Genomic DNA, 14,349 nt, shown 5'->3' on the forward strand with positions numbered 1-14,349 from the left:
TCTTTTCTGTTATGTAAGTTGGTGGTCAGCTGCCGTTTGGGGGCTATTCGAATGTGGGGAGAGGGTAGATTATGATTTTATTGCTTTCACAGCTGTCCCATTAGTTCTTTCCTAGTTTTTATAAACACTGTGAATTTCATAGAACTGAAGTATGTTTCCAGAAAATAGAAAGACAAGATATGTTTAAGTGTGCTGAGTGACTTTCATTTAAAATTATGATTTTCATGTATGAATGCGAATGTAAATACAAATATCTATACTTTTTGTGTTTGCAAATACGGAAATAAAAGCACTCTGTGTATGTTACAATGTTATCGTCTAAAGCCTTACAAAGAGAATAATAGTAGTGTGAATTTTTTTTTTAAGAGAACGAAACTGTGCTTTATCTTTTGGTGTCACCATATAATAAAGCCATCATCGTACCCTCATGTGGATATCCTAGACAAGAGGTTCTACATGCGGTCCCTTGATAATTGCCTAAATTAAAATATTAAAGGCCTAACAGCCGCTGTGTTGACCTTTTCCTGCCTTGCTGCAGACAGATGAGCTGCTGTTTATTAGGAAGTCTTCTTCCCACAGGTGAAGAGCAACGTGAGCTTCCGCTCTTCCCTTCCCACCCCTTTACAATGTCGGGCATCAAAGTCCTGCTGTTCTAGCAGCTTCGATTAAATTCCTCTATCTTCAAGACCCCTAGGACATGCTTGACAGTCTTAAGTATTTTGATTAGGTTTTAAATACTTCAGATTCCAAAACTTAGGCACAATAATTTAATAAATATTTCATCCTCAGCAACTGCTCATTTTAAAAGTTTTACATGGCTAACCTCTGTGCCTTACTGCTGGTATCAAACTGGGAGATGAAAACAAGAATCAGCGATGTACTAACTAACTTGTTGGCTGGTTAACAGCAATCAGGCTCTTCAAAAGAATATTTTGAACTTGTGCTGTTTTTTTTTTCCCCATGAAAATCACAAAATCGGAACTCTAATTGGGGCTGTGTCTTTACAAAGCAAAGCTATGAGAAAAGCTGTACAAACATTAAAGTCTCAGGGGACTAACAGTAACAGAGAAAAAAAACATTGTACAGTTGAGAGGGTAAGGCAAAAAAGGAAAGTGTTACAGACATGAAAGCCACAGGACCAGCGTTCCTGGAGAGCTGATGAGCAGAACTGCTGAGTCCTGCTGCCCGGCTTGACTGGGCTCCTCCCTGGAGCTCTCAGAAGGGTCCAGTGGGGAGTGTGCCTAGAAGGGGTGCATCATTCATGCCATGCTTCAGTGGGAAGACCCCATCGGGTAGCTACAAATGCATCCCAGGATAGTGATGTATGAAGTATTATCAGTGTTTTTTTTGAGGTTTCTTAGTTCCTTTGTTTAGTGGAAGAGCAAAAAAATACGTTGTACTACATACAGCTCAAGATGATTTGGTCTCTATATGGTTTAGATTGTTTTTCTGTTTTCTGGAAGCTAAACTGTTACTTGAGATTAAATTCTCCATCTGTTCCTTAGAAATTAAAATTGTGAGAAAAATGGCTGCACAATATGAAGTTACTTTCATTTCTTTCTTTCTCCCAGGTCCGGGTTGACAGCGGCATCCAACCAGGAAGTGATATTAGCATTTATTATGATCCAATGATTTCAAAAGTTAGTTCAATTTCTTAATGGCTTTGTTCATTTTCTTCTGAAGAAGTGGAAGTATTTAATATAAAAAAAATCTGAAGTTGAGCTGTTCTCTGAATCATGTGCTATAATTAAACAAGTAATTGTGCACTGATGGAAAAGTGAAAGCAGAGCAGATTTTTTTTCCTCTGGAGAAATATCAGTACCATGTTACTTTGTAACACTCCCCAATCAAGTCAGTCATTGGCTCTTCCCTGTCATATGGAATGATGATCCATTTCGTTAGTTAGGTAACTATTAAATAGTTAGGTAACTAAGTTACCTAACCAGGGGCTCCAGTGCAGCCCATATAGTTAGGATGAATTAAGTTGTATTTGGTCATTCCTGAAAATTACCTGAGATAGAAGTATTAATAGCAAACCATTACCAAGGAGTTGGGGTGAGAAGTCCTGTTTTTTGGAGTACTTTTTACTATCTCCAGTTTTTATGAATCAGTAATTATTTGTGGGGACTGCACATAATTAAGGTTTATGTAAAAGTGTAAGATGTCTTTTTGCCCACCTGTCTTTTTGAAATTTGACTTTACAGAATAACAACAATGCTTAAATTCTTACATCTTTTAAAATCTTTAGAATTGTGAGATATCATAAAATGTAGAATTTCTGACCACAGAATTTACTAAAAACCCTTTCTCAAGTTGATGTACTTACAGCAAGCAAACCATTTTTTCTTTATCTTTTTGAACTTAATTTTTAACAGTAACATTATTAAAGTGAACTTTGGGTATTTTGTTTGTTAGAGACGTGCTATTTAGTTTAAAAAACAAATATTATAGATGGATTTTTAATAGATGTGGTTCCATTTTTGGTGAATACATTTCTGTTCAGAAACGTGACCTACAAATAAATTTTCAGCCTGGCTGGATACTGAGGAACTGATGGAAGGCACTAAAGTAATTGCATACTACACATTGACTAATGTAATAATGAGAAAAATATTTTATGAATACTTAAGATCTTATTAGCAAGCAGATTAGTAATAAAATGTTACTTATTGCTTGTATTTAATTGCTCATTTGGTTAAGATTCCTCTAAATAGGTACAAGATCATATAGGAGAGGAACCCTTCTGATTTTTTAATACAGGAACCCTTTGCGTCTGTGGTGTTATGTGTAAAAGCCAGCTAAGCAGGGTGTCAGACTTGGAAATGACATTCTCGTAGGGAGAGAAAAAACAAATCTTTGCCTACTCCTTCCCTATCCCAGACGTTCATATTTTATCGCAAATCATGTTCACATTCTGATACCTTCCCTTTTAAACTTTTTATGCTTGTTTTTATTATATTGTGATTGAGCTCAAAAAGCTCTTTTCTGTCATAGTGAGTGTAGGAGAAATGTCTGAAATAGCTTGATTTTCATATTTATTTAGTTTTAAAATTTTAATTGCCATACTTTATGTTACAAACTAAACCACTGTGAAGTTTCAAAAGATGTTCTGGGAAATCTCTTAGGAATTACTTAGATTTTTATTAGAATGCATTGTTTGACTTTTAGATAGATTGAGAGATACCGACGTAAATTGTTTTTTGTTTGTTTGCTTTTAGCTGATCACGTATGGTTCTGATAGAACTGAAGCACTGAAGAGAATGGAAGATGCGCTGGATAATTACGTTATTCGAGGTGAAAACAAACGTTTGGGTCTTAATGTTATACATGGTGTCCAGTTTTAGAAAACAGCTTGAAGATACACTAGAGAATTCAGTAGAAAATGTGCTTACTGTGTGTTTCAATAGAAATAAGAAAAACTTGAACTAAACTGATAGCCCTATACTTTATGTATATACTTTCAGTTATTTAATTAAACTTATGTATGATTCATGACCTTTCATGACCTTTCCTAGATGAGCATTTAGTATTTTATGTACTGTATAGAAAATGGTTCTGTATTCTGAAGTCTATTATTGGCCAGTGCAGCAAATGAGCTATTTATTGTCTTTGGTCATTGTTGATGATGTTTTGAAGGATAAAACTTGAAAATGTATAGAGATATAAAATATAGTGACCTACAGTTGACTGACTTGGGAGTAGAGGGTATAACCCTTTGTGTCTGTAAGGGCAAATTATAAAATATTCTCTAGCAAATGCAGTTTTGTTACCTCATGTGCATGTAGGTCAGTTTTAATGCTTAACAAAGTGAGCCTACAAGCCTTTAGGATGTAAAGCAATAACTGACTTAGGAGCAACCATTTTACTTTTTAATGTATATGTAAAGGATTTTATCTTTAGGTGATCTCTACACCCAGTGTGGCGCTGAGTTTAACAGTTGTGTGCCTCACCAACTAAGCCAGTCAGGTCCTTCACAGTCATTTTATTTAAATAATGAAAGCAAAGTTATACTTATTCCTCTTAAGGAGTAAATTACCTTATAATTTGTATTAGCAACTTTTCATTAGTTGTGAAAAGATCATTTCATTTTAGTCCAACATAAATTATCATCAGCTTCAGAATAATGGAGTTTAACATTGAATTTCAAGTGTAAAATACGAGTTCACTTTGAGTTATGAGTGAGTAGTGGGGGTCCAAGCGCATTCCTTGGGAAGGACTGGCCTGGGTAGTTCTGGGCTTTTCTCACGGCTCATTAAAACAGTGGCGCTAGGAGGCTGGAGTTCGGAGGCTGAGGGGTTGGAACAGTGGTGGCGTGTGATCACCTAGCCCCCATCTAGCCCATGCAGAGCTTTATACGCTTTCAAAGGAGTCCCTTCAAGGGGACACAGCCTATAAGTCAGAAGGCTTGGCGAGTAGACAGCAACTTGGTGTGAATTAGAAAACGTGCTCTTTTCTCAGGTGCGTTCCGCTGTGAAACTGAGAGAGCCCAGCTTAGCAGTGGAGCACGTCAAACCCTTAACACTGCGCCGTTGACCCAGTGCCTTTGTGCAGTAAACAGTTCATGCAGGTGTACAGTAGTGGCTCAAGACAGTTAAGTGACTTTGTTTTGTTTTATTTTGAGAATGGGAGCAGTGGGATGGCGTGCTGGCCGGTTGAGGGGAAGGGCAGGGCAGGAGGGAGAGAGAGAATCCCAAGCAGCCTCCTTGCTGACATGGGGTTCCATCTAATGACCCTGAAATCGCCAGCTGAGCCAAAAATTGAGAGTCAGATGCTTAACTGGCTGAGCCACCCAGCGCTCCCTAGTGACTCTTTTTACATATCTTCCTTCCTCTGCTCATTTTTGTCTATGGCGATTAGTAGTCATCCAGTCCTCACTTTTCCTCATTTTTTTTTCTTTTCCCCTCTTGTTAGATCTGGAGAAACTTCTTACCTCCCTTTCATTTTACCGTCAACTCTCTTTTCTTAACATTTGTTAACAGGTAACAGTGATTGTATTTAATCTTATGTGCTAGTGATTCACCTTTGTCAATGGAAGGAAAACAGTCAGCTCTCAAGTGAACTCAGATGTAATAAAAAAAAAAAATCAGTAACATCAGTATCCAGAGCATGTACACATTTGAAAAATCCTCTTCACATTGTTTTTAGTTCATTCTCTCGCTCATTTTTAGCCTGAATTGTGGGGTAGTTACTATTTTTTTTTTTTTTTAAACTCTGCCATGTTCCACCATAAGCAGCAGTTACATATTTTCTCTGTATATTGGTTAAGTAGGCCTGGAGGGGTCTGTTTTCCTTAGAAATACTATCTCCCCAAATGGGTGTTTGGAACACACATCTAATTTGGGTATGCATTCTTCTCTATGTGTTTAACTACATGCACAGAGACATGAACAAGGTATTTGGGACTGTTACTCCCAGAGGCCTTTAAAGTATCTGTAAGAGATTTCTAGATTCCTGCCCCCAACCAGTATTTTTAAAAAAGTGGTTCTTTCTTTTTTTTTTAAGATTTTAATTATTTACTTGACAGAGAGAGAGACACAGTGAGAGAAGGAACACAAGCAGGGGGAGTGGGAGAGGTAGAAGCAGGCTTCCCCCTGAGCAGGGAAGCAGATGATGACTTGGTCCCAGGACCCTGAGACCACGACCTGAGCCAAAGGCAGATGATTAACGACTAAGCCACTCAGGCGCCCCGGTATCTTTGTAATTTTTATTGTGGTTGTTGAATTATTGGATTTTGGCTAATTTGAGTTATGCTCAAGTGAGCTTGAGTGGTAAATTCATGAATTTGAGATAGTCAGTTTGAGTAAGAGTATTTTGTCAAATCACATCTCTATTAAACTTTGATGTAATGTAGCATGGCACATGGGCATTTTGTCACAATATTAGTGTTCTGTTCTACTCTGGCTTCTGAAACGAGTACTCTTTCATATTTATAGAATACACTTTCATGTTTTATATTTAAATGAATGTTTGCCACTAGTTATTACATGTTTATTTTATGTTTTAAAAAGATTTATTTACTTCTCAGAGAGAGAGAGAGAAGGGGAGGAAGCACGAGCAGGGAGAGGTGCAGAGGGAAGAAGCCGACTTGCTGCTGAGCAGGGAACCTGATGCAAGGCTAGATCTTAGGGTCCCCAGGTTATGAGCCAAAGGCAGAGGCTTCACTGACTGGGCCACCCAGGCACTCCTAGTTACTACAGTTTTAAATGAAGTGACTTAAGTATGGAGTGGTAGTAGGCTTGCTGTTACTCTCCTAACTTTCTGTGTATCATACATAAAATAAAATGTGTTTTATTGAGCAGATCGTTTTTTCCCAGGCTTAGTGTGAAATTTCTGCCTTTGGTTCACTGTGATACAATAGAAAGAAATCACACAGGTCTGGGTTCTTATCCTGTCCTGACACCATTTAGGACCTGTGATTTTCATTAAGTTACTCTCTCTGAATCTCATACTCCACATTTAAAAATGGAGTGTTAGCCTCTGCCTTGTAAGTTAATTAACTGAGATTAAGTATGGTTAAGAGATTAACTGAGGTTAAGTATGTAAAAGGACTTGGCAAAGTAATAGCTCTGTAACTTCAGGTCCTACCTTCTTTTGTCCCTCTCTCATTACAATTATAAAACTACATATTTAAAGACCATATATCAGAAATTATTATCCGTCAGTTGGTGTGATACGTGAAACTGATGAAGCCATAGATAAACAATATTGAAAGTCCATTGTAGGTCATTCTTGGTGCTGTGTCCTCCTGCTCTGCTTCTTCAAAGCATTTGCCATAACTGTAATTAAAATACTGGTTGTCTGACTAATTGCTAAATGTCAGATTATCTCATAAGAAAGTTAGGTGTGTGAGGACAGTGATGGTGTTATCTTGTTTACTTATATATTACTAGTGCTTAGCAGTGCCTGATACATGGTAGGTGAGTAATACGTGTTGAATGAATTAATGAATGAGTGATAATATCCCTATATCAAGGAGTTTCTAGTGAACTCGGAATGAAACAGACAAATAACGTGAATTCATAGATGCCCTAATGGTGGAGTGAAAAAATACGGTGGAAATTGAGATGAGGGGCTCTTTTTTTCTCCTCACCTCTGGGTTTGGTTTTTTGAAAGCATGTGAACACTGCCTTAGGACTTACGGTGACTCAGTTGAGAATACCTCGCTTTGTACTATCTTTGAGCAGCTCCTCAGGGTGACAGCATTTTTTAAAAGACCAAACTCACTGTGGAGGGAAAGTACAGGGGATGGGCACACTTGGGAGTGTTTGGAGTGTGACTTGGTCTTACTTTTGCGAAAGTGGCCTGGCATCGGATGTTGAAAGTGCATGCTCTTTGACCTACCTGTTCAGTCTTTAGGAATCTTACCCTATGATTTAAAAGACCGAATTGTGCAGTGATGTTAATGAGGACGTTTATGACAGCACTGGTTACAGTAGCCCACATACTAACCAACTGAGGGGTCCAGCAGATGGGTGGACTGAAGGAATTACTCTGCATCTTCAGTGTAAATTACTGCTTAGCTGGTTCTTGAAGGCATGTCTGTGCATATTGTCAGGTAGAAAGGCAATTTGCAGGGTGAGGTATGGTGCAGTTAGTTAAGCCCACATTCCCATCCTACAGTATCTTTATCGTATTTGGATGAGCACAGAGAAGTCTGTGGATGTATACACATCGGATCAAAACACATATATAGTTAGCTCAAAAAGTTTATTAGAAGTTTGTTATCTCTTGATATATTGCTCACAGGCTTTTTATTTTAGGTATTTTCTTTCTTTCTTTCCTTTTATAAAGATTTTATTTATTTATTTGACAGAGAGAGAGATCACAAGTAGACAGAGAAGCAGGCAGAGAGAGAGGAGGGAAGCAGGCTCCCCGCTGAGCAGAGGGCCGAATGAGGGGCTCGATCCCAGAACCCTGATGCCATGACCTGAGCCAAAGGCAGAGGCTTAACCCACTGAGCCACCCAGGAGCCCCTATTTTAGGTATTTTCAAGTTGAATGAACAATACATTGCACACCTGTATGCTCTTCGCCTAGATTGCTAAGTATTTTTACATCTTTTTTCCCCTCCGGCTCTCCCTTTCTTCCTTTCTTTGCCTTCTCCTTTCTCCTCCTTTTTGCACGTCTTCCTTCCCTTCCCTCCTCATTTTTTTCCTCAGCTATTTAGAAGGGAAATTGCAGACGTCATGATAAGTGACTCCTAAATATTTCAGTATGGATCTTAAGAGTAAGATCATTTTCCTGTGATTTCCAAAATCACAACACCGTTATCACACTCAAGAAAATTAACAGGCGTCTCCTAGTATCATCTCATGTACTGTCCGTACTCCAGTTTCCCCTGTTCTGCAAAGAACTGTCTTCTTTAAAAAATCTTTTTTTAATTCCACCCACAATCCAGTTGGAGTTTATACATTGCTTTTACTCACATCTCTTTATTATCTTTTTCTTTTCCTTTTTGGATTTCATATCATAAACTCTCCAGTAGAGCCCCGGGTAGCTGACTTGCAGAATGTCTCACATTCTAGATTGGAGGTTTCCTTATTGGCCTGGTCAAGGCACTTGGGGAATGAGCTGGAGAGATGGGGGTTGGAGCTAGAATAAGCAGTTTAGTTTGAATTGGTGATTTTGAATACGGTGTAGTTAGCGAACCTTAGATGATTTCAGGGTGTGACTCTGGGACTACTGGCTAAAGTGAGAGAATAGATTATTTGCAGTGAGATCCTAGAAGCTGAGCAGTGAGGATGTTGCCTGGGTCGTTCTCATAAGGCGACAGGAGTTAGGATCTGAAGGACGGTCATGAGTCAGGTGACATAAGGTCTGCAGCAAATACTGGGTTATGACAAGGATGTTGTTGATGACAGGGAGTTGGAGAAGATTTTTTGACCAGATAAAATAAACCTCAAGGAAAAAGAAGTTTCTCCAAGGATTAGAAGAGGTAATGTTCTAGAAATGACTGTGGATCTCAAGGACGTATGTGAGGGTTGCTGGAGAAGTGAGGTTTTCATGTCCTGGGATGCTCTGTCCTCTTCTTACCTGAGGACCTTCATTATTAGGCTGTAATCTAAGCATTTGTAACAATAAAAAAATACAGTGACCTAGGAAAGATACAATTTAATTTCTCTGCCATGTCATAATCTCAAAAGGAGATTGTCAAGGGCTTAGATTCACAGCAGATGGTTTTCACTTGGGGCCCCCAGAGTGGCTGCTTTTATGCCCATCATCCAGCCTCAGCAAGAAGGTGGCAGGGAGAGTTCACACCCATTTTTTTTTCAAGGTATAACCTAGAAAGTACCTTTATTTTTGTTCCCATTCTATTGGCATGTAATCACATGGTCGTACGTAGCTTCTGGGAACTTGGGAAATGTAATAGATGTTCAAGGGAGCCATATACTAAGCTAAAAAGTGGCGTTTCTTGTATTAAAGGAAAAAGAAGAGATAATGGTGGATGACTGGGGAAGTGAAATATATATGTGTATGTGCTCATTTCTGGAAACATATACACACACAAGAGCAGAATGAGCAAGATGGTGTACTTACAGCGTCTGGAGGGAGGATCAGGTAGAAGTGTTTGGCGAATAGGAAACAAAGTAACATGGAATGAAAAGGAGAGATTTCTTTGATTTCACTTTTAGAATTCTGACAATATTTCAAAATAAAATTATTAACGTTCTGGGGAAGAAATTCAAAATGGAGTACAACCAAACAAATGGATATACTGTATGAATAATCATGGTGATTGGGTGGGGAGGAGGGAGAGGAAAAAAATATCTAGCCTTAAATAACTGTTAGCCATATTTTTGACTGGATACTCTCCAGCTAAATACAGCATAACAAACAAACATTAAACTCTGGTTAATAGGTTTGCGTGTCCTAGTTCATGGGTTAGCAGTTCTGAAACCAGTTTATATATGTTCTGGGATTGAGGAAATAAATACATGGATTTTGGATAAGATGACATTTCTCACTCTCTGAGAAAGTAGTTAAAGATGTAGAAATGGATGAGGATACAGTGAGTCCTGCGGTGTTTAGTTGAAACTGGGGGTATCGTGTAAACTCGTGGTTTGTAACATAGACTGGAATGTAAGTGTACAGATATGTTAGTGTGTGTCTGTGTGTTTGTGTGTACGTATATACACGTATTCTGGAGCTCAGGGTTTTTTTAGTATTACTGACATTTTGGGGTAGACAGTTTGTTGTTGTCGGGGGGCTGTCCTTCACACTGTAGGGTGTTCATCACCACCCTTGGCCTGTACTCATTAAATGACAGTAGCATCCCCTCGACTGTGACTACCAGGTATTTCCAGACACTGCCATATGTTATGAGGGAGGGGGGCAAATCACCCTCGACTGCAAACCACAGAGAGGTCATGGAAGCATTGACACCCATAGCAATGAGCGTGCCAAGGACCCAGATCCTTTCTTTCCAATAGCATTGTCTCATAAATGGAACCAGCGCTCCATGGCAAAATGGCTGATTTCTGGAGGAGTGTTAACGATGAGCCTGAAGCATCTTGTATGAGAAAGCAATCAAGTGCTCAACGATGATGATATGTCAGAAAGACACAGGAGCCAGCTCTCAGGGGTTCCCACTGGCCAGTCTGGGAAAACTTCAGTAACAAAATAAATAATGTTAGCAATGGGTTAAAGGCCATTGTCATACTGGCATAAATAGGAAAGAAAGATAAAAGTGGGAAGAAGAGGCACAGCTCTTTTCTACACTAGATTTTTAATTAGTGTAGAAAAATGCCTACTTGTGCCAAATTATTTAGGTAAGAATCATCAATGACAGGTGCTAAAATTAGTGGGTGAAAATATGAGCAACAGGTATTTGCATAGTTTCATAGTATATCCCCAGGAGATACTAATTAATTATAGTGGGAAATGAAATATCTTAAAAATGTACAGACCTAGCATTTTACCCAAATGATCACAATTAGTATCACTGGTCGTGGGATGTAGCAACATCACGTGCCTCCGGAGGTTATGATGCACTGAAAAAAGCACATCGTTTCTGTGATGTTCTCCCCGAAATCATGGCTATAATCATGAAGAAGCGGCAGACAAACCAAATTGGAAGACAGTGTATGAAATAAAGGGATTGCACTCTTCACAAGTGTCAAGGTCAAGAAACACAAAAGTGGATCAGCCGTATCTAGATCAAAGGAAACCAAGGATACGTGACACTAAACGCAGGATTAGTTCCTGAACCAGAAAAAAAAAAAAAGTTTGTGTTTTGTAGTAAAGGTCATAAATGAGACAGTTACTGAAATTTGAGTAAGGTTTGCAGATTAGATAATGATGCTGTTATCAATGTTAATTTTCAGATCTGGTCATTGTACTGTGATTACATGAGAGAGTTACCTTGGTTTTAGGAAATACTGAAGTACGTAGGGGTAAAGCACATCCTGTTTTTGACTTCTCCCCACATGTTTAAGGAAAAGAAGTGTGCATGCTTTGTGTGTGTGTGTGTGTGTGTGTGTGTGTAAAGAGGAAAAAAATGAATGATAAAACATGTGTTAACAGATGTTACAATTGGTGAATCTGGGTGAAGGATATACAGTAATACTTCATACTATTTTTGTGTATTTTTTTATATTCTGCAATTATTTTATTAAAAAAAAGTTAAAAAGATAGATGAAGAGGAGCATGTGACCCCTCCCCACAAAGCTAAGGAGTTTCACTTAAGGAATAAAAACAGATGCGTTTGTGATTCTGTATGATTCATCTGATGAATTCTAACGGCTAGAGGGCTTGAAGAAATGGTTTTGTAAAGGACAGGAAAGGAAGGACAACTTGCTGTCTTGCTGGCTAACCACTTAGTTGTTCAAATATTTTTTCTCCTAAGTTGATTGTGAGCTTTTGTTAACATAAAAAATCTTGAGAGCAGAAATGTAATTTGGTTAAAGTTAATTTCTGAGTCCCCATGAAATAAGTAGTGGCTTTTGGCCTCCGTTTGATCCTGGCCCTGTGTGCAGCTAATGTCTGGCCAGTGTTTTGGAAACAGCAGGTAGTCGGGAGAAAGCGGCTCCTAGGGGTCCTCTCTTCTGTGGGCCTCGTCGTGATTTCCCATACAGATGGGACCCTGTGAACTTTGGCAGGGGTCATTTTGAATTCCCTGTCTAAAACTCAGAGCCATAATTTTTATGAGTATGTGATTAATAATATCATTGAAGTTATAAACTGTGTCTCAGAGTACCTCTGTGGCCGACTTCATGTTTGAACAAGGATCGGTTTAAAGAGGACTGTCTTTCCTGGGACATGGAAAGAAAGTAAACTCCGTGCAAAATGATAACTTTCAGATGTGTGGGCTGTCTCTTAACAGTTCCATGATTTTTTCCCCCATCTATCTGCTCTCTTGAGCTTTTAGGAAAAGAAAACAGTTTTTTGATTAGTCCCCCATTTGGCTTTAGAACTAATTACTGTACAGTAGTCTTTGGAGTCAGTGGAGGCACCTAGTTTCTGCTTGTCTGCCATTAGCCACTGTTTCATCTTCTAGTCCTTCGGAAGGAGAAACAGATAATGAGTGGGTTTTGCATAGTAATCGGTAATATTTTATTCAGAGAACATTTTGCTTTTGTGTAGTAATTTTATTCCTGAAGCCTCTTTTAGCAAGATAAAAGTCTGTTTTCATGCTCTATTTACTATTCAAGTAGAAAGATTTTTGAGTCTGGGCTTCATTTGTGTGCTTGAATGGCTCTGCTCTTTGATATCCAAAATGTAAATTAATATTTGCTTATAATAACTTTGACTTAACATTTTCAAAAATCACTTATTTTTCCACTTTGAATGTGGAATAAAAGTGCAACGTACCATTTATCCTGGAAAACCGCATACATTTTAATTTTTTGATGTCTTCAGTCACAAATTGATCCCTGGGTGTCAGAAAGCAATCTTATTTTTGTTCAGATCATCATTATTTCTGAAATCCGTGTCGGGGTTTCCTGAAGACAGTCTGATGCCAGCTACTTTGGCATCGGCCTCACAGAGGAACAAGAAAATTTATACTGTCACTAGGCTGTCACAGGAGAGCTTGTAAAGTCAGATACCAAATATGAGTCCAAACAGTATTACTTTTATTTAACTGAAGGTCAAAAAGCCTGGGAGTTTACATTGCCCTTCTATGTTAATTACTATTTACACATAAACTAACAAATGGAAACATTCTGAAATTTTAATTTGCACATAAGAACACTTTTTTTTTGGGAAATAAAATCCAGCTGCACCCTGATTTTCTAATTTAAATCCTTTCCAGCTCCTTTAATATCATATTTTTTTCCAAAACTTCAGTTATGGTGCAGGAGTAAGTTACACACTGCTGGCTTTGTCTTCTTTGTTTTCTGGGTGGCTCTGCGTCCTAATTGGCCTTCTCTTCTGATCTCTGACCTCTTGGACACCATCAGTCTCCTCTCCCAAGCTTCTCCAGTTTAGCTTGTCCACAGTGAATCCGATGATTTCCTCTCAACTTGTTTCTTTTCTATGAAGTGGTGGTTTCTATCCTGTAGCGCGCCAGAGCCAGAAGTGACATATCACCCCCATTCATTTTTTTTTTAAATACAAGATTTTATTTTATTATTTTTAAAAATGATTTTATTTATTTATTTGTGAGAGAGAGAGAGAGCACAAGCAGGCAGAGTGGCAGGCAGAGGCAGAGGGAGAAGCAGGCTCCCCACTGAGCAAGGAGCCTGATGCGGGACTCGATCCCAGCACCGTGGGATCATGAGTTGAAGGCAGATGCTTAACCATCAGAGCCACCCAGGCGTAGCACAAGATTCTGTTTTTAAGCACTCTCTCTACTCCCAACGTGGGGCTCGCACTTGAAACTCTGAGATCGGGAGTCCCATGTTCTTTCGACTGAGCCAGCCAGGGAGCCCCGTCTCCCTCATTCTTGACATCCCCTGCGTCGCCATGCCCGCTCAGCCTGCTGAATCTCTTCAGACCCAGTTGCTTTTCTCTGTCTGTGTTGCTTACACCCTTGCCTTGGTGCTGGCGGTGTGGCGGAGGGATGGGGGGACTTGCCGGTTTTCGGCAAGTCTCCTGCGGTTGTCCGCGAATGGTTTTGGCCATCTTCACTCCCCACCCCTCCCCCGCGCCCTTCCCAGTAGCAGCCTGCATGATTCCTGGCGCTCAGACCTGCTTGTACCTGCCCTGCTTCACCCGTTCTGGTCACCCTTAAGAGAAGTAGAATCGTTGCGGTTAGGCCGGCACGTCGCTGTTGCACTTCCTCATACGCCCTCTTCCCTTTGCTCATGCTCCTTGGCCATCGTGTACTTCCTTCAGTTCTCCCCACAGAAATACCTGGTGGTTTCCATTTGCTTTGGACAACAGTAAGAATTCTTTTTTTTTTTTTTTT

The 14,349-nt window shown here is 39.3% G+C and overlaps 1 protein-coding gene across 3 annotated transcripts in view; it reads left to right on the forward strand.

The window, feature by feature from the left end:
• Nucleotides 1-14,349, forward strand: part of PCCA (propionyl-CoA carboxylase subunit alpha) — a 402,014-nt gene that overhangs the window by 191,259 nt on the left and 196,406 nt on the right. For all 3 annotated transcript variants that reach the window (XM_044250038.1, XM_044250039.1, XM_044250040.1), the window contains 2 exons: nucleotides 1,572-1,640; nucleotides 3,219-3,294. In XM_044250038.1, the coding sequence (XP_044105973.1) occupies nucleotides 1,572-1,640; nucleotides 3,219-3,294 (145 nt within the window). The remainder of the gene's footprint in view (nucleotides 1-1,571; nucleotides 1,641-3,218; nucleotides 3,295-14,349) is intronic.

Source organism: Neovison vison, chromosome 5, assembly GCF_020171115.1.
Source record: "Neovison vison isolate M4711 chromosome 5, ASM_NN_V1, whole genome shotgun sequence".
Lineage (NCBI taxonomy): Eukaryota > Metazoa > Chordata > Mammalia > Carnivora > Mustelidae > Neogale > Neogale vison.